This window comes from Aquarana catesbeiana, linkage group LG04, assembly GCF_042186555.1.
Source record: "Aquarana catesbeiana isolate 2022-GZ linkage group LG04, ASM4218655v1, whole genome shotgun sequence".
NCBI lineage: Eukaryota > Metazoa > Chordata > Amphibia > Anura > Ranidae > Aquarana > Aquarana catesbeiana.
Window position 1 is genome coordinate 575,421,134 of NC_133327.1, and position 25,319 is coordinate 575,446,452.

The 25,319-nt window shown below is 42.5% G+C and overlaps 1 protein-coding gene across 1 annotated transcript in view; it reads right to left on the reverse strand.

Moving 5' to 3' along the window:
* Nucleotides 1-25,319, reverse strand: part of REL (REL proto-oncogene, NF-kB subunit) — a 79,788-nt gene that overhangs the window by 47,530 nt on the left and 6,939 nt on the right. Inside the window, exons 2-4 of the mRNA XM_073628103.1 lie at nucleotides 9,057-9,089; nucleotides 6,605-6,747; nucleotides 744-898 (exon numbers count right to left, since the gene is read on the reverse strand). Of these exons, the coding sequence (XP_073484204.1) occupies nucleotides 744-898; nucleotides 6,605-6,747; nucleotides 9,057-9,089 (331 nt within the window). The remainder of the gene's footprint in view (nucleotides 1-743; nucleotides 899-6,604; nucleotides 6,748-9,056; nucleotides 9,090-25,319) is intronic.

Consider the following 25,319-nt stretch of genomic DNA (forward strand, 5'->3'; position numbering starts at 1 on the left):
TATGATTAATTGTGTATGGGCTAAAATCGCACCGCACGAAAAAGGTATAATTTTAGGTATCAGAGCTTAGTATTGGTGCAAGCATAGTAAATACTTAGATTTCCTAACCTAGGAGCTAGATATAAAAGTTTTGGCTATGCCCTCACTTTTAGCCAACCATTGCCGAGAAGCCCCCGCTATGGTGGCCATACACATATCGTTTTGTGATCGATCTATGTATGAGCAACGGCAAACTCATCATTATTTATCAAACAATACAACCCATATAGTATCAACTGAAAGTATGATCTATCTAAAACAATCTATTACAAATGATCAATTAACTTTTTAACCGTATAACAATTAGTTCCCTGACACACATGAATATATTAATTTGATCAGAATAATCAACAAAATTCTGCCTTGGTTGGTTGATTTGGTAGAGTTAAATGTGATTGAGAGCTCACTGAATCAACCAAATGAAGGGTCTGTGGCTTACAATTTTTATTCAATTCAATCAATTTAGTTGCATCAAATGACAATATTGATCGGTGTGGCCACCTTTAGACAGATGTAACCTTCAAATAAATGAATGATCTGTCATAAAAGTACTAAATGTGAAAAGAATATTTTACTCTATGTAGCCAACAGATGAGATGATTTCAACACGCTGTAAGTAAAATGAAAATGGATTGTGCAATCTTTTGCAAGACAGGCAGTGTTACTGGCAGGAAATGTCATTGCAAGGCAGCAGACACACTCACCATAGCACTCTCCGATCAGCTCCAAACTCTGTTTCATAATACCCTTCTCTGCAGTCCTTGCCCACCAGATCATGTGGATGTGGTCTGTACGGCTCGTTTTTTGTTACCAAAGTGACTCTTACTTTTCCTTTAACGCTATAACCTAAATTCTGCAACTGAAATGATGACAGAGGAAAGCATTATCATACTGTTTAGGAATTGAGAACACCAGTCCTATTACATTGTACATAGTTACTTAGAAGGTAAAGTTGGAAAGAGACACCAGACCATTCAGTCTGGATGTTTGTGTTTCAGTTTGTTTTCTTATGCTGCGTACACACGAGCGGACTTTTCGACCGGACTGGTCCGACTGACCAAGTCCGGCGAACAATTCAACCGTGTGTGGGCTTCATCGGACCTGCAGCAGACTTTTTCGGTCGAAAATCTGACGGACTTTAGATTTGGAACATGTTTCAAATCTTTACGTCAGAACTCCGCCGGACCCAGTTCCTATTGAAAAGTCCGCTCATCTGTATGCTAGTCCGAGGGATGAAAACCGACGCTAGGGCAGCTTTTGGCTACTGGCTATCAACTTCGTTATTTTAGTCCAGTCGTACGTCATCACGTACGAATCCGTCGGCCTTTGGTGTGATCGTGTGTAGGCAAGTCCTTTTGTTCAGAAAGTCCGTCGGAAGTCCGCCGAAGGTCCGTCGTACAGACCGTCGGACCAGTCCGGTCGAAAAGTCCACTCGTGTGTACGCGGCATAAGAGTATTCATATCCCTGTATGTTGTGCTCATTGAGGAAGGCATCAAGAAATATTTTAAATCCGTCAATGCTCCCAGCTGATACCACTATTTTGGTGAAGGGAATACCACATTTTTGCTGCTCTGACTGTAAGAAACCCTCTCCACAATTTTACTTTATTCCTCCTGTCCGATCTTGAAGCAGAGCTAAACTTACCTTACTTCAACGGTCATTTTTTGCTGGGTACCAGTCTTTGGTTGACTTCATTGACCGGCGCAGGATGACATCACTTGCACATACACAGGAGTTAGTCATCACGGTACACAGGGACCATGCTAGCAATGTTTGAGCAACATTGCGGAGAAGACAGTGAGCAGGCAGGTAAGTGTATTTTATTGCAAACAAGACATTGCATGTCTCTTCTGCAATAAAGAGGCTTCCTGCTCGCAGTTTATGACAGCTTGCTCTCATCATGGTACTAGGATTAAAAAAAGTTGTTACTGGCTGTCGGGGCACCATTTGGAATAGATGTGAGCATGTGCTGAGAAGAAGAGAGCGGAATAAAAATGAGCATATGCTGAGGAAAAGACTTGGCATAGTTGCAATACTAAACATGGCTATGCTCATTTGCACAGAAATGCGGGTGTGCGCACTGGCCACATTCATGCACACCTGCTGCCAGGACTGGTGCCAAATGCCCTATATAAGGGCAGCAGCTGCACTTAGAGATTGCTGGTTGATCTTCAGTTACGAGTACTCCTTGTTCATGTGTATCCTGTATTCCTTAGACCTCCTCTTACTGACCCGGCTTATTTCTGGACCCTCCTGCTGCCTAATTCCTGGTTTGACCCAGGCCAAATGGTGATGGCCTGTCACCTGACTACTCTTCTGCCTGCTCCGTTGGATTCCTTTGTATGACCTTGGCTATTGTTCCTGACCACGCTCCTGCCCATTCTCTAGCTTGGCTTGACCGGTATGACCTCAGCTTCCATCCTGACTATAATTCCTCCATCCGGTCCTGCCAGTGTGACTATGCCACCACCTTGGATGCCATATTGCTTGTGGACACTGACTTTGTCCCCCTGCATCGTCAAGAGCAACAGAGAACCTGCCATCAGTCCTAACAGACAAGCTGGCAACTATCCGGAGAACTCTGCTGCCAGAAACTACCAGTTACATAAAAGGCACCCGTGCTTCTTTGAGCCTTGCACTCCCTGTTCTCAGCTTCAGGTGCAAGGGAAACCCTGTCATCAAGTCAGCCTCCAACCAGCTACGTCACACTGGCTTAACAGTCAGCATTGATTTATTTGTAGAAAACGACCATGTCCCCTCTTAAGCACCTCATCTTCAAAGTGGAACTTTAGCTAAAAAAAAAGTGGGTGAACAGGCAGAAATGCAGAAGAGACAAGCTTTGTCTCTTCTGCATTAAAGTTACTTACCTGCCTGTCCACCCCTGTAGAGGGAGCTGTGCATGCTCAGCTCATTGTAGAAATTTGACAACGTCAAAGCTGACTGAGGTCACCCCACCCAGCCAATGAAAGCGGCTGGCGTTCGAGACCCGGAAGCCGGTCGGCCGAAGATGTCAGCAGCCAGTTGGTAGCTCTGGGATGCCTCATCACTGGATACAAGGTGAGTATAATTCAGCTTTAATGTAAATACGTTTAATTTATTTAATCATTCCTCAGAGCTGAGGTGCTCCAGCACCCGTATTCATTTTGTTGCTTTTCGCTGGACTATTTCTAGTTTTAGTACATCCATTCTGTTGATTGGTGACCAAAACTGAACAGCATACTCAAGTAAGAACATAGTAACAACCATGTTAAAGCAAATCCCTAGCTCAAAATGAGTTCATATATTTTATTTAGTAACTTCCTTTGTTTAAAAATGTGCCAAAGATTGCTGTATTATTTGGGTATGGTTTATAGCTTCAGATTTTTAACCTAAAGCAAAGTCAGGGTGCATAAAAGGTTAATTTTAAAAGTTTTATTTTTATTTTTTTCTTTAAAAGGCTCCAGCGCCAGCCCAATACCCCCCTTCTCTGACTTCCTGCCTATACTGATTCTATCATGAGGCTGCTGTAAACTCCTACATCCATTTTGTGTGTATAGGCAATGTCATACAAACAAACCAGAAATATTTAAAAGTTGGTACAGTATGAGACAAGGCGAAAAAGAAACATAAAAAAGAGAAAAGCGTAAACAAAACATCATTAAAAAATGCAGCATGTCTTAAACTACTCCAAGAGCATTCCAGCAAATGCAAAAAAGTGTGTTCAGCTGAATACCATTCCCTGCGGTTTGTTCTATAAAACGGAACATGAGCTATAATACTGGCCTGATATATTGCTAACCCATGCTGTTTTCTCTAGGGAAGAGCAGCACTGGATCTTTCATCTGGAGAGCTTTTTTGTGGGTACCTGAAATGACTTGCTATGGGTTGATCATTTTTTATATAGGCAGAAAATAGGGATATATTTATAAAGCAGTGAATGTGACATTTGTCAACATTCATGGGCGACCAATCACTCATTGCCATTTAAAACACATGCATGGAAGATTCACCTGCAGTAATTGTTTGGTAAATGCCATATTCACTGCTTTATAAATATGCCTTTGCCTTGCTTCAGCTCACCAAATCTATAGAAGAGAAGTGTGGGGATTTTTTTTTTTTTAATCATACTTACCTAGGTGAATGCAGGATTGGTCCGATGCTGCATCTGTCCCCTGCCAGCTCTAAGGCTGAGAATGAGTAATCAAACACTGCTGTATCGCTCAGTTCTCAGTGCTCCCTGAGCAGAGAGCTGCTGACTGTTAGTCACCGGCTCTCTGCTCTGCACCCCCCCCCCCATGCACTCACTAAAGCACTGGGCTGTTGAGGGGGTGGGAGTGGCCGGCTCAGGCTCTCAGTGGTTTGCTGAGAGCCTGTGCCAGTCCAGGCATGTGGGCGGATTTCAATTTTCAATCATATGGTTGCAATCTTTCCCAAGCCTGGATGGCTCTAAGATGTCAACCGATGGCGGACATCAGCCTGCTCTCTTCTGAAAACGGGTCACAGGAGTGCAAAACAATTGGCGCTCCTGTGAGCTTTGGTTGTACTTCTCCTTTAAGGAATTGGTAGGCTGCAATTTAATACATTTTTTTGTTTTTAGTGTTTAATACCACTTTAACATCAAACCTCGCTTACCCCGTTTTATAAACGAAAATGCTTTGGCTGTATTTCTCCTTTAACAAACACAAAAAAACAGTCTGTTATATTGTATTATCAGGGGTGTGCAGCCCAGAGTTTCCTGATCCCTACTCTGCTGTCTCTCCCCCCATATCGGCCTCCTACCAGACTGTTTTGTCTATTCTTTTTTTTTAACCCTTTTATAGACTTTCAATAATAATATTATTTTAGGCAAAAGCAATGATGTGCAGTATCCCATAGCTCCATACAGAAGTCAGATCAATGAACAGTGATTTCTGATTGGTCGCTGAGTCTCTGTACTTTGCATGAGGCCTTTTGACCTTAATAAATAAGAAAATGACTTAAACAAAAGTATAAGGGATGTGTGGTATACAGCCCGCTGAATATTTGAAACAAAATAGTAAAAGTTGACATATAGACTATAAAGGGGAACTAGAATTAAGCTGAACAGCCCACTCTACATGGTTGGCTTCCTACAGATGGCTTCCTGTGAGAAATAGAGTGGGGGAAACATTTGAGCTATTCACCTTAATAGGCTGTATTAGACTGCATTTTTTTCCAACCTACATTTAATACTATAAGTGTGTGTGCTGTGGTTGGATCTCAATCCTAACACCTCCTTCATTTGTGAAAACAGAAAATTAGTGGGGCTGCTTGTCCCACCTGGGAGTATAACAGACACCCTATGTTACATTATAAATTAAACATTAAGAAAGGTGGATTACTGTCTTCCTCCTCCTGTTGTAGGAGGGGAGCAAAGCAAAGATGAGTGTCAGTAGGTGAGGGGTTTTTCCTTGCAAGAGAACCCTAACTTTGTCCATTTATTCTCTTTCAGTCAATTTTACAGGAAAATGTTTCTAAATCATGAATCTTTCTTCATAAAACAACCAAGATACATAAAGGCAAGCAGTCTCCTCGCAGAACTGATAGTGTCACGGCCTGGAGTCAGGATCGGAGGCCAGTAGCTATATCAGTGGAGCAGCACCCACCAACAAGCGGGACAGATATACACACAGGTCACCCTGGCTGATGACACAGGTTCACCTGAGGTACGGGGTCTAAATACTAACCAGTATTCATCAGAGCTCCTGATGGTGGAGAGGGGCTTTTCTGCGTGCCAGGATAGTACCAGGTCACAGTCCTCAGGATCACCCCCACCAGGAGATGAGCAAGCCAGGATCCATTAGCAGATATAGCAGGTGTGGATTAAGCAGGAGCAAAGTCGAGGAACAAGCCAAAGATCGGTAACTAATATTTGCAGGTTGGGATCAAGCAGAAGTGTAGTCGAGAAACAAGCCAAAAGTTGGTAATGAATAGTTGCAGGTTGGGATTAAGCAGAAGCATAATCGAGGAACAAGCCAAAGGTCGGTAATGAATGGTAGAGAAGATACGTATGGCAGCAGGAGAGACATAAGCGAGATATTGGCTGGAGAGAGCACAAAAATCTAGCCAACAGGAAGTACAGAGACTTGTCTTAAATCAGGAAGTTCATGGGAGGAGCAAAGAATTCAAGGTTCAAGACAAACAAGATTCAAGGCAGGATCATTCAAGGAATTGTCTAGGGAACTGCCCAGCATTCTGGGTGGCTCAGCAAGTAGAGTCATTGCTAGATACAACAGAGGTCTCAGGTTCAGATCCAGGACCTGACAGATAGTTTAGTTTGTGGTAGATGTTTTAGGGTTAAACCACCTGACAATAAAATGAGCCCTTAACTTCTGAACTCTCCCTGAAAACCTAACTGCAGCATATAATGAAAACAATAATGACTTGGCCACCAAAAGACCCTATGTACCCTTGATGACTGATCCACAATCGCTCTGATCACATTGTGGATTACCAAACATTTCCAAGGCAATCACAAGAACTTTTTGATGTTTTTTTTTTTCATAATGATATACAATCCAAGTCCTATTCTGTTTGCCTAAGAAAGTCCATTACTGATATTATTACCTGGATGGATGGGTAGGAGCGGTTATTTTCTGTGCTGCGTTCACCAAGGATGCTACCAGCTGATCGTCCTTCACATTTATATCGGAATCTCATCCCCCTTTGCCGGGGTTGTTCAAATATTTCTATGGAGGGTTCATGTCCCCCTGAAATAACAAAAAAAAAAACACAATAGTAAATACATCATAGTATAAACAGATATGAAAGCAACTCATATAAGTAGGTGATTATATTCTATTACTTCAGACACTATACATTTGTTCATCATTGTATCATTACTGTATATTATTTCCAACTTCCTTCCTATCTCATGATGAGATCTGTATAATTGTGCAGCAGTAACTAACCCCACAACATATAGTATCTGTTAATGTTCTGATTTTAGCACGGTTGCAAAGATCTTGGTCTGGACTGCTTAAAGTATATGTAAACCCTCACCTTGTAAAACAACCCATTCAGTTTAAAATAGAAATGAAGGGCAAAACATCGGTGTATAAATATAAAAAAATGACCTTTTTTCCCTTTTTTATAAGTGATCACATTCCCTCTGTTCTCAGATGCATTAGAGCTGGGGGAGGAGAAGCTGCAGCACACTAAGCTTCCCAGTGAATGGCTGTTCGGAGGGGGGGGGGGTGTCAGGACAAGTATGATCATTGGAGGAGAGCAGGGTGAGCTCCCAGCATAGCTAGAGAACTGACCACACTGTACTCTCCTGCTTAGTGTGGTCAGTTTTTAATAGGAAAGCAGAGGGACTGGCAGGAACACCAGGGATTTCACACAAAGGAAGCAAAACAAAGAGAACAAGATACATTTTCATACAAGTACATTTTACAGCAGGAACATATAAGGAATATGAAATGTTGGGTTTACAAATGCTTTAAACAGTTCACTGATTGCTTGCACTTGAATTACTCTTTCAGGCAACCCTTTCCATGTGGTTGTTTATCAAATTGATGTTTTCCAGTCTGTCTCTCCATTTATGCCCTTTTTCCCCTGATCTGAGCATTCAGAAGAAGGGGCCAAGCTTTCAATCATGTGATACAAGGCAAAGACCTGCTATGTCAGCAGATCGAGGCGTGGTCAGTAAGCAAACCAGGGCCGTATCCAGGGGCATATAACCCCTTCTCCAGGAAAATATTACTGACTCCAAGTCTCACATTCAGAATCAGCAGCAGTGGCACCGAGACCCTCTTGTTGTTGCAGCGCCGCTGACCTGACCTCTAATGCCCGCCGCACTGGTTGCTATCGCCTCCATTTAGCAACCAGTGACGTCACATCCGAGGAGGAGAGCGAGGCCCCAGTATTCAGAGCGGAGAAAGATTTAACATCTTCCTCCTCCACGCCTAGTGAATGTTGGCTCCACCCACCTCCTTCCTCAATCTTCTCCAGCGCGGCATGAGGGAAGGGAACTGTGCCAGCCAACCTGCCAGGATTAGAGCATAGCATGTCTGAAGAGCTGCCCGTCGACCTGAACGCTGCACCTGTATGAGGTGAGGGTGAGGCAGATCGCGGATGAATTAAAACATATAAGCATTATTAGCATATTCTTTAGCATATTCTCATTATTTTGAAATCTAAACAAGGTTAGTACTGTATGATACGTTAAATACAGTTCTGTAGTCAACACCTTATTTTCTGGCAGTGCCCCTCCCGAGACAAGATTCTGTATCTGCTCCTGGCCCAGATCAAGCCTGTCTCATCTAGGGGTGCAGTAAAAAAGTCATGGCACCCTTTAAAGGCATGCAAACTCCCAAGACACTTCAGTCCTGCATTGTATTTATTGGGCTAAAGGGCACGGATATCATTGCATTGGATGATGATGTCTCTCACTTGTTGGCACCACACGGGGAAGTTCCCCATTTACATCAGCATTCCCCCTTCACATCAGATTCCAACCAGCACTTCAGAGTTAGCCCCTTTACATCACTCGCCCCCCATTACATCCCCTCCTTCAAATCAGAGTCTCACCCATTGCATCAGAGTCCCCCTTCCTATTGAAGTCTACCCATCATAACAGAGTCCCCCCATCACAACAGAGTCCCCCACATTGCAATATGCTCCCCCCATTTCCTCATCACAACGGAGTAGCCCCCTTCACAAATAGCAATGAATGATGCTGTACATCCTCCTGGAACCGCCCCTCAACACTATGGAAACAAATGATGCAGTGCGATGAATAGGGGCAGGGTACTGAGCAGCCATGCCAATGTCTGTGAGGGGGCAAATCTCACCCCAGCCCCCCCCCCCAGATCTGGCCCTGATGTAAACTGTTAAATTTTTGGTAGAAAGTCAAGGTTTCAACATAACAAATAACAGATATTGTTGCTTTACCCAAAAAATAATGAGCTGTATGGAAAAGCTGAAGGCCAGCACTGTAGGAAGGTAATATTATGTTTGCCTGATTGGTGAATGAAATGCTTTTCTTTAAAGGAAAAGGGAAACATATTCTACTTACCTAAAAGTGAATTCTGAATCATTATATGATGACCTATAAGAAAGAAAAAAGATTTGATTAGGTAGGGAATGGTGACCACTGGTATACAAGGATATAAATACAAGGGTATAAATACATCCATAGCTAACCATGGAACTGCTTTGGGCCCCAATGCAGGGTGCCCAGCACACCGTGTCTGGCTACACAGATATTTAAGAAGATGTAAATATAGTTTTGCACATAAAGAAGTTAGAGGTTCTTTATTGATAGAGGGAGTTAGAGAGGCAGTGGGTCCCTTATTGGTTTTGCTATGGGAATCTCATCATACTTGATTAAAGTCCTACCTGTGAGTCAAAGTCCTCAAAACAGGCAAAACAAGCAATGGGTGGATTCTAATGGCTTGAACCAGTCAACAACTTCTTATCTTAGGCTTTTCCAACAATAGGATGCCCCAACTAGGCTTTCTAGCTCTACTTCTATCTCAAGAACTTAAACTCAACCTGACGCAGTCTACATTTTGTTGGATAAATTACAAACTCAAGTTTACAGGGGGCTATTTCATTCTGGATGGACCTGAGATTTAAGAAGCTGCGTTTTTGGGTGGACTATCTCAATACAGAACAGTAAAGAACATTGACATTTTTTAAATATTTAGAGAATTTTAGCAGAATGTAACAGAGACATCTTCTTCTGTCAGTAGCAGAAGTAGGGGAACTCAAGGTTAAGATGTAGCAGCTCATTCATAAATTTTTACTTCATGACTAAGTTCTACTGTAGGAGGATATGAGAAAGGCCGTATAAAAACAGGTACAATGAAATACAGATAAAAGTGCTCGCCAGCTATTTTTAGCTCTGTGACATAACAAGCATGGATTAACATGGTAGGTGGGGGGTAAAGCATAATCAAGAACACAACAGAAACCTACCCCACTGATTTTGTTAAATTTTAAGAATAATTACTTTTTTAATTTAACTTTTTTCAACTGAAGTGCTCAAGCACGGTTGAGAAAAATGTAAAGGAATCATTTAAGTACTCTGCGCCTGAACTGGCAACATACTAAGAGGAAATCTCTTTTAGTGTATACCGTATACTGTTTATTGGTCCCCTATGCCTCTAACCCAGGGGTGTCCAACTCCATACCTCGAGGTCAGAGTCTGCACACATTTGTAGTATCTCTCTAACAGATAGAAGTAAATAAAGTAAATTAAAGTTTATACCACGATCCAGCCTGTACGTGGCCCTTGAGGATTGGCGTTTGACACACCTCCTCCAATCATCATGTACATATTAAAGACTTAAAAGAATGGGACTTGTGGGTGGCAACATCTCCTCACTGCATCACAACTGCATGTGTCTGAACAAGGAAAAAAGTGCAACTCTATTTTGTAAGGTGTGCCTTGTAATAGCAATACCAGACAGTAGGCCTGCTCCAGACCAGTGGTTCTCAATCCTGTCCTCAAGTACCCCCAACAGGTCATGTTTGCAGGTTTTTTCTTTATCTTGCACAGTTGCTTTAGATAAAAGTCAATGGCTTGGTATTTTGGATTGCAGGAAAGAAAGTCGCTGCATCTATAACCATCCTAAGGTCATTGCTGGTATGGCTAACACTTGTAGACAATCAGTTTTTTGGTACTGCATTCAAACATTTGAAAAATGTATACACACACTAACAGAAGTTATACTAATAGCTTTTAAATTCACAATGTAGGTGGGGAATCGTTTGGCTGACGGGTTGAGATAATAAAGTTAAGCTGTACATTATGCACTATTAGTGCAAGGGCCTGCCTGATTGCATACAAATTGAAAGTGGTTAGGTTTGACTTCATATTATATGGTTTTGGTAAATCTAAAGGAAAAATGTACAAGACAATTGTATAATGTATGGCCAGCCTTAGCTGTATAACCAAAACTGTGGCCGGAATCAAAGCACACAAAATGTGGATGGAAAGGCCAGCTCACATCACTCACATCAACAGCAACAGCAAAGTAAAAAAAAGGTTAACAAAGCCACGTTTGATGCTAGAGTAATGCACAGCATTGTCATAGCAAACATAGAACAAGGAACAAACTTCCCTCAGGTTTATTAACTCCTTTTAAAACCACACTTGCACTCCACTTTGCACGTTCACACTACTCATTCTCATGCGATTCCATGCAGTAAGCACCAGTCCACTCCAAAAATGTCCACAGCTTTCTCCAGCAATCCCTTCTTACGTACGTACAGTAAATGGTTTGTGAAAAGGCAGGTAAGCACGGGGGGGGGGGGGGGGGGCGTATACATAGCAGCATTGGCAAGCACACCAAATGGCACCAGTATTTGTAAAAGAAACAATTGCTTTCAGAAAGAACCACCAGTTGGAGGATACATCAACAATGGTGGATTCAGGTGGAAGTTCTTCTTTAAGTACTGATCATTCCTGAACCCACACAGGCCCCCATCTTACCCCTGTAAGTTGAAAACTGTAAATGGTGTGGTTTACAAACAAACCTAATACAGTGCCAGCGGTCATAGGACTTTGCCTTCTTGTTTCCAATAGACATGAAATGATCATTGATGATTATTTGGTGCTTTTGTTGACATGAGGCAATACTGTATCATATGGAGTGGATACCCCTAATGACCCCAATATGATCTTAATGTTTACCTACCTGCAATAAAGCTGCTAAGACAAGTCCTATTTGAGGCATATTTTTTTCATCCTTAATATACAGGTATGGATAAGTACAGTAAGTATGTGTTAAAATGTTTTGTTATTAAGCAAACTTGGATCAGTTCCAGTATACTCTTTTGTATTCTTACGGGAATCAAAGTACAAAGAATGTAGTCAAACTAGCACTGGCACATTTCACAATATCACAAAGCAGGCAATGTATAACCTGTTTCACTGCATGAAATGTGTATTTCTTAATGCTGACATAGCTCTCTGCTTCCCAGAGATGATCATTGATGACCATTCTGAGCCATTCCTAAAACTAGTCAAGATAAGAATCCTATCTCATAGACAACATGAGATAAGAGTCCTACCAACCTTCCTGAGCCCCTCAACTGTCAACTCCCGCTACTCTATGATAGTGAAGGGGGAGGCTTACTATACAGTACAGAGTGCAGGGGTTGTACAAGAGCACACAACTAGGAAAACAACCTCAGAAGAAATTATTTTAGTTGAACTCTCAGCACTCTCAGAAAAGTGGAGAAGTCTGAAGGTGTGGAGCATATTGTAGATGCAAAATAATATAAAGAAATACAATTTTAGTTCCTTTAAAAGTGGAAGTTTACCCTATAATTACTCTATGAACATGAAACAGTCATATAACACATGGACCTTGGGCTTAAGTCTACACACTACTACTTGCAGCAAAGGCAAAGCAAAGGGTGAGAGCAAAGGCAAAAAGAGGAAATGTGACTATGGGGGGAAAGTGAAAGTCACAAAATCCAGATTAGCATTGATAGCGTGGATTTCTTTTTTCAAAAAATGAATTACATGCCAAAGGAATTTGCACTTATACAAAGAAAATATTGTAGTAATGTACCAGTATAGATACAGAGAGCATACAGTTGACTTGGACTGATTACAAGTTTTTTCCTAATTATATTATTCTGTTAACATGAAACATACATTTTTTAGTAGACAGGATATCAGTTAAAGACTTCACTTAATTTTTATTTTGTCCAGGTTTATATTCAGTATAATTGCTAGCAAACATGTGGTCGTTCCAGGGAAAGCAAGGTTGGGGTTGTAGGAACGCTAGGGTTTGGGGGTTGCAGACGTGGTGTCGATAGCATTAAAAGAAAAAAAGGTCTGTGTAGCAAAATATTGCTCCCCCAATGATCTCCTCATCCTACTGCAATCATATTTTTGTACATTATTACACATTAATAATAGCCTTTAAAGCTGTCTTAAAACCCCAAAATAGTGGAAACGATTAAGGCTGGATTCACACTGTTGCGGTACCATTTCTGCATGCCGTGCATTAACATGTGTTGTGACGAGGTAGCCTATTCATTTAAATTATCTGCCTAATGCATCACACAATGTACGGTAGTGTGTAAGTGCACATTGTGGTGTGCTATGGTACAAGTGCATTAGCAAGGTTCATTGGGGTGCCATTAAGAATAAATGGCACCGCAGCACACTAATATGCATAATGTGGGTTGCAGTATCACATGCAGTAAGTGTCTTCAGCAACCAGCACTTTTGGGAGTGTTGGTTGGTTGACCATTCTTCCAGAAGCGCATTTGTGAGGTCAGGCACTGATGTCAGGCCTGACAAAAAGGCCTGGCTCGCAGTCTCCGCTCTAATTCATCCCAAAGGTGTTCTATCGAGTTGAGGTGCAGGCCAGTCAAGTTCCTCCACTCTAAACTTGCTCATCCATGTCTTTATGGACCTTGCTTTGTGCACTGGTGCCCAGTCAAGTTGGAACAGGAAGGGGCCATCCCCAAACTGTTTCCACAAAGTTGGGAGCATGAAATTGTCTAAAATGTCTTGGTATGCTGACGCCTTAAGAATTCCCTTCACTGGAACTGAAAGCCAAACCTCTGAAAAACAATCTCACACCATAATCCCCCCTCCACCAAATGATTTGGACCAGTGCACAAAGCAAGTTCTATAAAGACATGGATGAGCGAGTTTGGGGTGGAGGAATTTGACTCGCCTGCAAAGAGTCCTGACCTCAACCCGACATAACACCTTTGGGAAGAATTATAGCGGAGACTGCGAGCCAGGCCTTCTAGTCCAACATCAGTGCCTGACCTCATAACTTGTGGGCAGCCCTCCCAGAAGAGTTGAAGCTGTTATAGCTGCAAAGGGTGGGCCAACTCACGCCATTAAAGTTCATGTATGTGTAAAGGTAGGCGTCACAATATTTTTGGTAATATAGTGTATATGAATCCTACATCAGAAAACCATTCTCATGTGACAGTCAAGACTTACAGTCTTCTCATATAAGGAAACAACCAGTAATGCCAAAACAGCTGTGTTGACTTATACAACTTCTATGGATTAGTACCTGTAACTTCAAAGAGGGAGGCTGGGGAATCCCATGAATAAAAAAGAGCTAACAGTTATTTCAGATGACACCTAAAGCTATACCCAACGTCTGTTCAAATATGTTGCTGAAACAAAAGTATACCACACAGTAATAAAAAAATCACACAAAGGCTCTTTGTGTCAATAACATTGGTATGTACTAACTTAAAGGGGTTTTCCACTCATTAGGAGAGGTGGACCAGTAACTCTGACTCTCTCAGCAGCTGCCCTGACGAGGTCCCTTACAAGTCATCTTGAATAGTAAACAGGTTAATGAATTGTCATACACATGCAGTATTTTGTATTATTCATTTATCAGTGACATATTTCATTACCTACTTGCCGCCCGCGCTATAGCTGAAAGACGACTACAGGGCAGGCCTTAATTGCCCGGAAGGCGTCCCATCAGTGCCACCTCTCAGTGCTGCCTCATCAGTGCTACCTATCAGTGCCCATTAGTGCCACCTTATCAGTGCTTAGCAGTGCAGCCTATTAGTGCCGCTTATCAGTGCCCATCAGTGTAGCCTCATCAGCGCATATCAATGAAGGAGCAAAATTACCTGTTTTCAACATTTTAAAAAAACTTTTAGCAAAAAATAAAAAACTCAGCAGTGATTAAATACCCCCAAAAGAAAGCTCTATTTGTGTGAAAAAAATTTATAAAAATTTCATTTGGGTACAATGTTGCATGACCGCGCAATTGTCATTTAAAGTTTGACAGCGCTGAAAGCTGAAAATTGGTCTGGGCAGGAAGGGGGTTTAAGTGCCCGGTAGGCAAGTGGTTAAAGCTTCAAATGGTCACTGCCTACATCCAAGTGTTACTAATCTCCTGCAGCATTTTATACTGACAAAACATGTGAAAATTTACTGATGGAGCAAATCTTTTACTGACAACCTGAAAAATGACAGAACTCCTATTGATTTATTTTAAACACAATATGGACAATCCCCATATCAAGTAATTTGTCTGGTTTACACAAGTCAACACAGTATGACAAATTATCATCCCCTGATATTTACAGACAGTTGTAAAAATCACAGATTTTACTGATGGTTGGCAAACCTGCCTACATCAGTCCTCACTGAATCCTAGTGCTGTTCACATCCCCTTCATTACAGTGTGTGACTGGTTCTAAAGCTGGTCATAGACAACTGGAATCAAGCAAAATTCAAGCCATGGGTGGCACTGTAAGCATTAAATTGAATGAGCCAGATAGAAAATGAACATTGGCACAGCGATTGTATCCTATGCAATTATTTTTCTGTGGCTGAATACAATAGCCGACAGAGGGAATTCCTCCATCCACGTTGTTAGTTTTGGATAGAAAGTTGAAGGTTTAGAACTGTTGTTAGGTTTTTATTGCTATCTGTGTCCCTGCTGGAGAAATTCACCCTCTCAATTTGTCCTGGAGACCACTGTCTCTGGTATGGAAAGTGATGGTAAAAAGTTTTTGAGTTGTCACAGACACAAAAAGGGAAGGGAAATCTTCCAATAGGGACACCTGTCCCGGAGTCTAAGAGGGTATATCTCTTCAGTTTGGAGATACAATATTTAATCTTATTTACAAGTTGCATCTCCTTGAAAGGAAGGGAGATCTCCCCAATGGAACACCATCAGCACTCTTTTCAAAATTAAGGAAAAAAGTTTAAGGCTATAAAGATCCTTTATACCAGCCTTTTTACCACAGAGGAACCCTTGAAATGATTTTCTGGTCTTGGGTAACCCCTGCTCATTAATTAGGGTCAGTGGGATGATGCCCTTCACATTGTTGGCTAGTGGGAAGGATGCCCTGCTTACTGTGGTGGTCAGAATGCATCTCTTACAGACAGCTAAGAAGATCATTGGTGGCACACAGTTGGCTCTGTCAAGTGGTACTGGACCTGGAATTATGCAGGCACCATCAAAAGGTAGGTCATTCAGCCACATCTCAAGGAACCCCTAGCAACCTCTGGAGGAATCCTAGGGTTTCACGGAAATCTGATTGAGAATGGCTGCTTTCAAACACTAGATTTGTGTCCTCATTCACACCATCCTCTCCATAATAACAACTCAAGGTACAACGGACAGGGCCGGTGCTACCACTAGGGAAACTAGGCAGCCGCCTAGGGTGCACTGTTACCTAGGGCGCCCGTCTGCTGGTGTACCTACTCTCCTCTCTCTGCAGCAAGCAACTGAGTCTCAGCATCAGCAGGCAGCCACCACTCCGTACACACATAGTGTCAGAGGCACAGAGGTGGGGGGAGGACTCAGGACTGTTTCTGTGTTCCGACTCCCGAATGAATGGAAGCAAGCAAACATCCCCTGCTGCAGCACTGCGCGCCTCTGATCGATCATTAGTGACCTGTGACTGTTGTCCGTGACATGACCACAGCCAGCCAGCTCTGCCTCTCTGCTCATACGTTATTCCTAATACTGTGTCCCATGGCCCCGCTCCCCCCTGTCGTAGAGGCCGCTCTCCCTCCTTGCCTGTCCTGAACAACTCCAGCAGCGTCACTCAAGTGCTATAGCGCCTGGCGGCAGCTCTCTGAGCTTGGTGACAGGTGGAGCCTGCCTGGAGGAGGCACCGAGGCAGGCAGAGTTTAAAATTGTTCCTCGCACACGCACTGGTAGGGTCATGTCATCGGATGGATGCAGAACAGTCTGCAGAGCCCCAGACCTGGTGAGTGAAATACTGTCACTGTCTGAGATTGCATTATCGCAGATTCGCATGTAAATGTATTTGGTGTATAAAGACTGATCTGTCCATATACGGAGGGGGTGGAGTCAGGGGTGGAGCAGGGGGGTGGCAAAATTAGGTTTTGCCTAGGGTGTCAAAAAACTTTGCACCAGCCCTGACAACGGAGTTCATTCAGCTGGAGATGTGCCTGCACACACTTTACCTGTGCACTAAATGCAACTCATGTTTTACCAAGCTTAATTCAACATGAACCTTATACTAAGAAAAAAAAATGTAAGTACTGTGTTCCCATCATGCCACACATATCAGAGGCTTACGCAAGTTTAATTTAATTACCCATAGTGGAATCATACATACTTGACTTAGTGACCTATGAATTTACCAATACCATTTTTAAAAGGGTATAAAACAGAGATACAAGCGCCCCAGCATAATCTAGTATACTTAATTTTATTATTAAATAAAACAGTAGAATAATGCACTTACAGTACATACCTGTAAATGTAAAAAAAAACACCCATAGTCGGTAGAGGACAACTGGGAGCTAACAGGATCTATCCTTTCACGCCTGTATGTGACTCTCGAAGATCAAAGAGTTATCCTTGTATTAGCTATTTTCACATTTATGGTTATATGAGTGCAATATACTGTTTTTTAATTATTAATAAATGTGATAATTTATTAATAAATATAAATTTGTTTCTGTGTTCTATATGTTTCAGGTTTTGATTTTAACAAGCTATACCACATCAGTCAGTGCTCAGTAGACCACTTAGTCACTCCTAAGTGATAAAAATAGAGAGTCCACCAAAATTAGTAGCAGTAAGAGTACGCTGAATAATTATCCACCCCCTTCCCTTTGAAGGCAGGAGCAGTCTATTTTCTTCACTGCAGATGGTGCTCATCTGTAGCGGCAATGAAGGTGGAGGAGGAAGTCGAGAGGAACTCTGTGGTTTCCATGGTCACAGAGAGGCAATATTCGATTGGATGCTGGTACCCCATGTGACTTTGGAGGCCATCTTGGGGCAGGCAGAGTCTATTTAAGACCCTGGCTCCCGGGTTTGGCACGCATTTCGTGTGTGGCGAGAGTAGGAACAGGTCACCTATCTGTCAGGGACAGTACTTGGCATCAGGGAGAGTTTCCAGACGAGTAGGAAAAGTGCAAGGACACCCCACCCTACCTGGAAGCCTCCCCACGTGAATACGGACCGGCCAGGCCACAATTCGCCCCTCGGGACAGATGCTGTCAGCACACTTGAGACCTTCTGCTACTACTCAGCACTGTTACATTCTGTGAGTGTTCCTGGTCGGGTGCCTTCCCGCTGGGCTTGTTTTGTATTGCTGAACTTCAATTTTCAGTACAGTTTAGTTTTCTGAAACTGGAGTAATTTCTATCGTCGCACCACACTGCACCTACCCACACCTGTAAACCTCAATTATAACAAGAAGACAACAAGACTGAAGATAAATAAATAAATACATTTACCAGGGGTAGGCAACCTCGGCACTCCAGCTGCGGTGAAACTACAAATCCCATCATGCCTCTGCCTCTAGGAGTTATGCCTGTGATTGTCAGGGTCTTGCAATGTCTCATGGGACTTGTAGTTTCAAAACAGCTGGAGGGCCGAGATTGCCAACCCCTCATTTAGCCTGTTGTAGGCAATAAATGCATCATAATGTGAAAAAAGCAAGATTCCCATATTACAAAGTTTGCTGGAAAATCAATAGTGCCTATTAATAATACAGCAATGTGTGGGGAGTTAATTGAGAGCATCAGCTGTAGCACCTCAATAGAACTTCATGCATTTTATATATACACTTTACTACTGTAGTATTTTAAAGCCTTCACAGGTCACTGACTGTCTTTGCTTGTTATGCAACCTTGATTAATGATTTATTTGTTACCTTTTAAAATATAAAGAAATATACATATAAATATAAAGAATATATACATGAATGGGTCATAAAAAAAAAACACTGTCCTTTATATGATCAAACATCAGTCAATGGGAACTGTGAACCACAATGAGTAAAAGTCAAATATAGTATACAATACTGTTGTCTGAACGCTGTTACTAATTAAACAACTTTGACATTTACACGCCATTTGCCTCTAAAAAGTGAAGTCATAAAATTTTTTATCATGTAAACATAAGCACTGGCGTAAGATTACAGTAATAAGACAAAGGTAACACCAGCAAAAAGGTTGCTTACATCTTGTCTGGGATTAACCCTGTTGGAATTGAAGGCAATAAAATAAAATTACCTTAGATTTTTTCTGAGTCATCAGTATAAAGATATTCCTAATGTGCTAGCTAATTATTGATCATGATGAGAGCATCAGAATTAGCTGATGTGCCAGTTGGGGAACTACAGAATGAATGCTTTATGATAATGTTTAAATGTATCCATTCTGACAAGTGACCAATAGGAAGACTGCTAAACAAATGTTCTGATCTCTAAAACTAGCCAGTCTTCTGGATCATTTGTTAGTTGTGGCAAAAGATCCAATAAAGCACTTTAGACCAGCCATTTTCAACCATGGTTTTGTGGGATTCTCCAGCGGTTGCTAGGGGTTCTTTGAGCTGTGGCTGATTGATCTCCCATCTATTGGCACCTGTCTAGTTCCAGAGCCAACACTATTTGGCAGAGCCAATTTAACCACTTACAGACCTCTGCGCGCCCACATACGTCGGCACAATGGCAGCGGTGAGCAAATGGGCATACCTGTATGTATCCCTTTAATTGGCGGGGCTAGCAGGCGCACGCGTACAGCGTGACCGTGCCCGCGGGACTCTGCTGGTCTCCCGGCAATCGCGTCACAGAGCCGCAGAACGGGAAAGTGCCTATGTAAACAAGGCATTTCCCCGTTCTGCCTTGTGTCATGACAGAGATCACTGCTCCCTGTCATCGAGAGCAGTGATCGCTGTCATGTGAGTTGAAGCCAATCCCCCCCACAGTTAGAATCACTCCCTAGGACACACTTAACCCCTTCATCGCCCTCTAGTGGCTAACTTCTTCCCCTGCCAGTGTCATTTACACAGTAATCACTACATTTTTATAGCACTGATCGCTGTATAAATGACAATGGTCCCAAAATAGTGTCAAAAGTGTCCGATGTGTCCACCATAACGTCGCAGTCACGATAAAAATCGCAGATCGCCGCCACTTCTAATAAAAAAAATTTGTAATAAAAATGCCATAAAACTATCCCCTATTTTTTAGACGCTATAACTTTTGTGCTAATCAATCTATATACGCTTATTGCAATTTTTTTACCAAAAATATGTAGAAGAATACATATCGGTCTAAACTGAGATTTTGTAAATTTGCCCACTTACAAAGAATTTAAGGGTCTATAATTTTTATCATAGGTTTATTTTAAATAATAGATACAGAATATCAATCGAAAATCCAGATAAACCCCATGATACAAATGGTATAAATTTGGTTGCCAGTCAGTAAGTAAAATAAGTATTTGATACCCAAGCAAAACATGACTTAGTACTTGGTGGAGAAACCCTTGTTGGCAAGAACAGAGGTAAGACGTTTCTTGTAGATGGTTAGCAGGTTTGCACACATCTCAGGAGGGATTTTGGTCCACTCTTCTTTACAAATCTTCTCTAAATCATTAAGGTGTTTTGGTTGTCACTTGGCAATTCGAAGTTTCAGCTCCCTCATAAATTTTCTATAGGATTAAGGTCTGGACACTGGCTAGGCCACTCCATGATCTTAATGCACTTCTTCTTGAGCCACTCCTTTGTTGCCTTGGAAGTATGTTTTTGGTCATTGTCATGCTGGAAGACCCATCCAGGACCCATCTTCAGTGTTCTGATTGAGAGAAGAAGGTTCTCATCCAAGATTATACAATATATGGCCCCGTCCATTAGCCCCTCAATGTTTTAAAGTCAGCCTGTACCTTTACCAGAGAAACAGCCCCAAAGCATAATGTTTCCACATCCGTACTTGACTGTAGGGATGGTGTTCTTTGGGTTATAGTCAGCATTTTTTTTCCTCCAAACACGGCGAGTCAAGATAATGCCAAAGAGCTTAAATTTGGTGTCATCCGACCACAGCAATTTCTCCCAATCCTTCACTAAATCATTCAGATGTTCATTGGCAAATTTCAGATGGGCCTGTACATGTGCCTTCTTGAGGAGGGGGATCTTGTGGGTGCTGCGGGATTTCAATCTATGGCAGCATATTGTGTTACCAATGGTTTGTTTGGTGACTGTGGTCCCTACTGCCTTGAGATCATTCCCAACTCCTCCCGTGTAGTTCTGGGCTGATCCCTCACTTTTTCTCATGATCATCCTTACTCCATGAGGCAAAATCTTGCATGGAGCTCCAGACTGAGGGCAATTGATGGTTATTTTGTATTTCTTGAATTTTACATGCCTTATACGCACAATGCTCTGGCTCTCTGCCCCCTCCCCCTGGATCACACCACTGCTGCCTTGTACACACAATGCTTTCTGCCCCCCCCACTTTGCACCACACTGCTGCCTTACACAGACTCATCATTGGATCTCACCTCCTTATTCAGCCATGTGCATAAGCTCTGTGCTCCCTCCCACAGTCTGTGATCAGTGCTGCCATTGGAAGTCCCCCCCTTCTTCACCTCCCGCTCTCTGCACTACTCCCTCTGAGTTCACAGGAGCCTGAACTACAGAAGAGGAATCGGGTCAGCGCGCACTGAGAACAACACTGGAAACAACATTGGCCAGAATACATCCACCACAATGTTGATTTATGGCAGAACCCCTGGGGACCACCAAAACATTTTCATGGACCACTGATTGGTGATCGCTGGTATAGAGGATACACTTCCATTTCAAAACAGACTGAGAAATACAATTATGACATGCATTCAGCAGCTACAGTTAACAGCAGAATAAAATATATTGTTTTGTGATAACGGCCCTTTAAATGGTCCGTCCACCCCAGGAGTGGTGTTTTATCTCTGGTTGGATTCTTTTTTTTTTTTTTAATTCTTTATTTATTATTTTGTATAAATATAACAATACAATCCCCATGGGGAAGAGTCATTGGACAAAACCGCTGTAAAATTTATAAACAAAACTCAATATCCCCTCTTACCCCCCAACCCATCTTAACCCTACCAAAACCCCCCCCCGCCCCCCCCCCCGGACCGTGCTAGTTCAATGGAGTATGAATCCAAATACCTTCACTTATGATAAATCTGCAATCTCCTTCAGATAATCCCAAGTCCCTTTGAACTTGGTCCAGGCGGCCCATCTCCCTGCTTGCTCTTCTTCTTTAGGTTCAATTCCTCCCTTGTCTAGCTGTTCGATGTTATATATATCATTGAGACTGATCAACCAATCTCGAGTACAAGGCCTCGAGACATTCATCCAGTTCAAAGATATCTGTCTCTTGGCTTCATCCAACAAAATAGGGACTAGGGAAGACTTATAGTTTTTTACCGAGTCCGAGGTCTTGTGGAGAAGACAGACCCATGGGTCCTCGTCTATTGTTATTCCAGTAATGACTTTTATTAACCTTAGTACTTTTCCCCAGAAGGTTTTTATAACGGGACACTCCCACCAGATATGGGCCATTGTTCCTAAAACTGGGCAGCCTCTCCAGCAGGTGTTTGGTTTAGTCCTGTCCATTTTACTGACCCTATCTGGGGTAGCGTACCATCTCGCTAGGCATTTAAAGTGGCTTTCTGTTCTTCTGGTGTCTGTTGCTACATAGTGGGCCATCTTCAGGATCTTTTCTATCCCCACTTCGCTGCATTGAGACCCCAATTCCAGTTCCCACTTTTTAATATAGGGGGGTGTCTCCAATTCCTCCTCAGTTCCCAAGATCTTATAAATTTGTGTTATTGCCCTTCCTGTCTGTTCCTTTATACAGAGCTGCTCAAAAGGTCTAAGTTCTTCCATACTCCTAAGGGGCTTGGGAAGTTTCTCTATGAAATGGGAGAGCTGAAGAAACCTCCATCTGTTCATTACCCAAAGATTAGATTCTGTACTTAGTTCTGAAAATGTGCGAATTTGCCCCTTGTGTAAAAAGTGTTTCAATTGAACCGTGTCACCCTTTAGCCAGTTTCCTCCTACCTCCCTCCTCCCTGGCTCGAAAAAAATATTATCTTTCATGTGTATCAGTGGTGAGTTATATGACCATTTATTTTTACAGTGTATCCTATCCCAATGTTTAAATGTGTTTTGCGTTAAATGTGATGTGTGAGTGCTCAGTGTTCTAAATTTTGGGGGATTCCAAAGTGCCTGTCCTAAGTTTGTGTTGCTCAAAAAGTGTTCAATGTGAACCCAACGTTTGTCTGTGTCTTTTTTGTTCCATTCCGTGATCCTAGATAGCACTACTGCACTGTAATATCTGTTAAAATCCGGTAAAGCAATTCCCCCTTTTTTCTTCCCCCTGCTAAGAACTGTGTAGGCAATGCGTGGTTTTTTACCCCCCCAAACTGCCCCACTTATTAGCCTCCTAAGGGCCTTCAGAAAATACCCGGGTAGAGGGATGGGCAGCATTTGAAATTTAAACAGGATCTTGGGTGTTAAGCTCATTTTTATCGCATTGACTCGCCCAAACCACGAGAGAGGTCTAGTCTGGAGTCTTCTCGCTTCTCGTCTGGTATCGTCAAGCATAGGTAAAAAATTTTTTACAAATATTCTATTGAAGGAGTTGGCAAGTTTTATCCCCAGATATTCCATCTCCTCTTTCCATGGGAAAGGGAAAACTGCAGCCAAGTGGCTTTCTTCTTGTTTGCTTATGTTTATGTTTAAACATTCGGATTTACTGGAATTAATTTTGAAATTCGAAACTTCTCCATATTTTTTAATAATGTGGAGTAAATTGGGAAGCGTTATTCTAGGGTTGGTAACGAAGAATACAATATCGTCAGCAAAAGCCGCTAGTTTGTGCTCCTCCGTTCCAACCCTTACTCCTCCACAATCCACATTTTTGCGGATGGTAGACAGCAGCGGTTCAAGGGTCAGGACGAACAAGAGAGGGGACAGGGGGCAGCCCTGCCTTGTTCCATTGAGCATCCTGAATGGCTTAGAAGTAGTCCCATTTACTCTCACCGTCCCTGCCGGGTTACTGTATAAAGCCCTGACCCAGGAGATGAACCTCTGGCCAAACCCTAGGGCCTCTAGAGTGTTTAACATGAACCCCCAGTCTACCCTGTCAAAAGCTTTTTCAGCATCGATTGACAGGAATAGAGCTGGGGGTCCACCTTGTTTACATACTTCTGATAGGAGCACCGCCCTAACCCCATTGTCCCTACACTGTCTCCCTTTGACAAATCCTGCCTGGTCCGGGTGCACAAGGTCTGTCATTTTTTCTTTAAGCCTGTTTGCTAAAACTTTTGCGTAGAGTTTGACATCTGCATTCAGAAGGGAGATTGGTCTATAACTAGAACACAACCTGACGTCCTTCCCTTCCTTCTGAATAAGTGTAATTGTAGCTGTCAAGGCCTCTATAGTCAGTTCATCACCTGTTCCAAGGCCATTCCAAAAGTGGCAAAGCCTCGGGACCAGGATATGTTCCATCTTCTTAAGGTAAAGAGAGGTGAAACCATCCGGGCCCGGACTTTTCCCCTTCGGAGACTCCCTTAGTGCTGCCAAGATTTCTTCTTCTACAAAGGGTCTATCCAGCAGTTCCCTATCCTCTGCTGACAGACCCCCTGCCATTGGAAGTCCCCCCCTTCTTCACCTCCCGCTCTCTGCACTACTCCCTCTGAGTTCACAGGAGCCTGAACTACAGAAGAGGAATCGGGTCAGCGCGCACTGAGAACAACACTGGAAACAACATTGGCCAGAATACATCCACCACAATGTTGATTTATGGCAGAACCCCTGGGGACCACCAAAACATTTTCATGGACCACTGATTGGTGATCGCTGGTATAGAGGATACACTTCCATTTCAAAACAGACTGAGAAATACAATTATGACATGCATTCAGCAGCTACAGTTAACAGCAGAATAAAATATATTGTTTTGTGATAACGGCCCTTTAAATGGTCCGTCCACCCCAGGAGTGGTGTTTTATCTCTGGTTGGATTCTGGTGAGACTCACCCACTAACATAATGTATCTCTCAGTGATTGTGGCCAGATTGATCCACCTGGTTCAGACTGCACAGCAATATTGGGCAATAAGGAGTCTCAGTCTTGATGCTGCGTTCTCATCAGTAAAATATATGGAGATCAGAATCCCCTTTACAATGACAGCTGGGCAGATGTGGAAATTACACTGGAGACCTCACCACTACAGCTGAACTGGGATGTCTTTTATGAATACAATAACAATAAAACTAGCAATATTAAGGGTCTTCACTTGTATTAGATGTTTGGAATTACTAGTGTAGTGTACACCATGGACAGGAGGATCATAAATACAAAAAGGCTGCGTGTGGCCCTCAAACTTCCAGGTAAATAGCACTGCACTGCAATCTGAGACTGGTTACACCATACAACCTTTCAATGAGTCCATGGCTGAGTGTTCTGTGTTGACATCGTGGAATTTGTCCACAGTGACTCAGCAACTAAACATTTTTTTTATTTCAGATGTTTTCATACATGCAGGCAGGG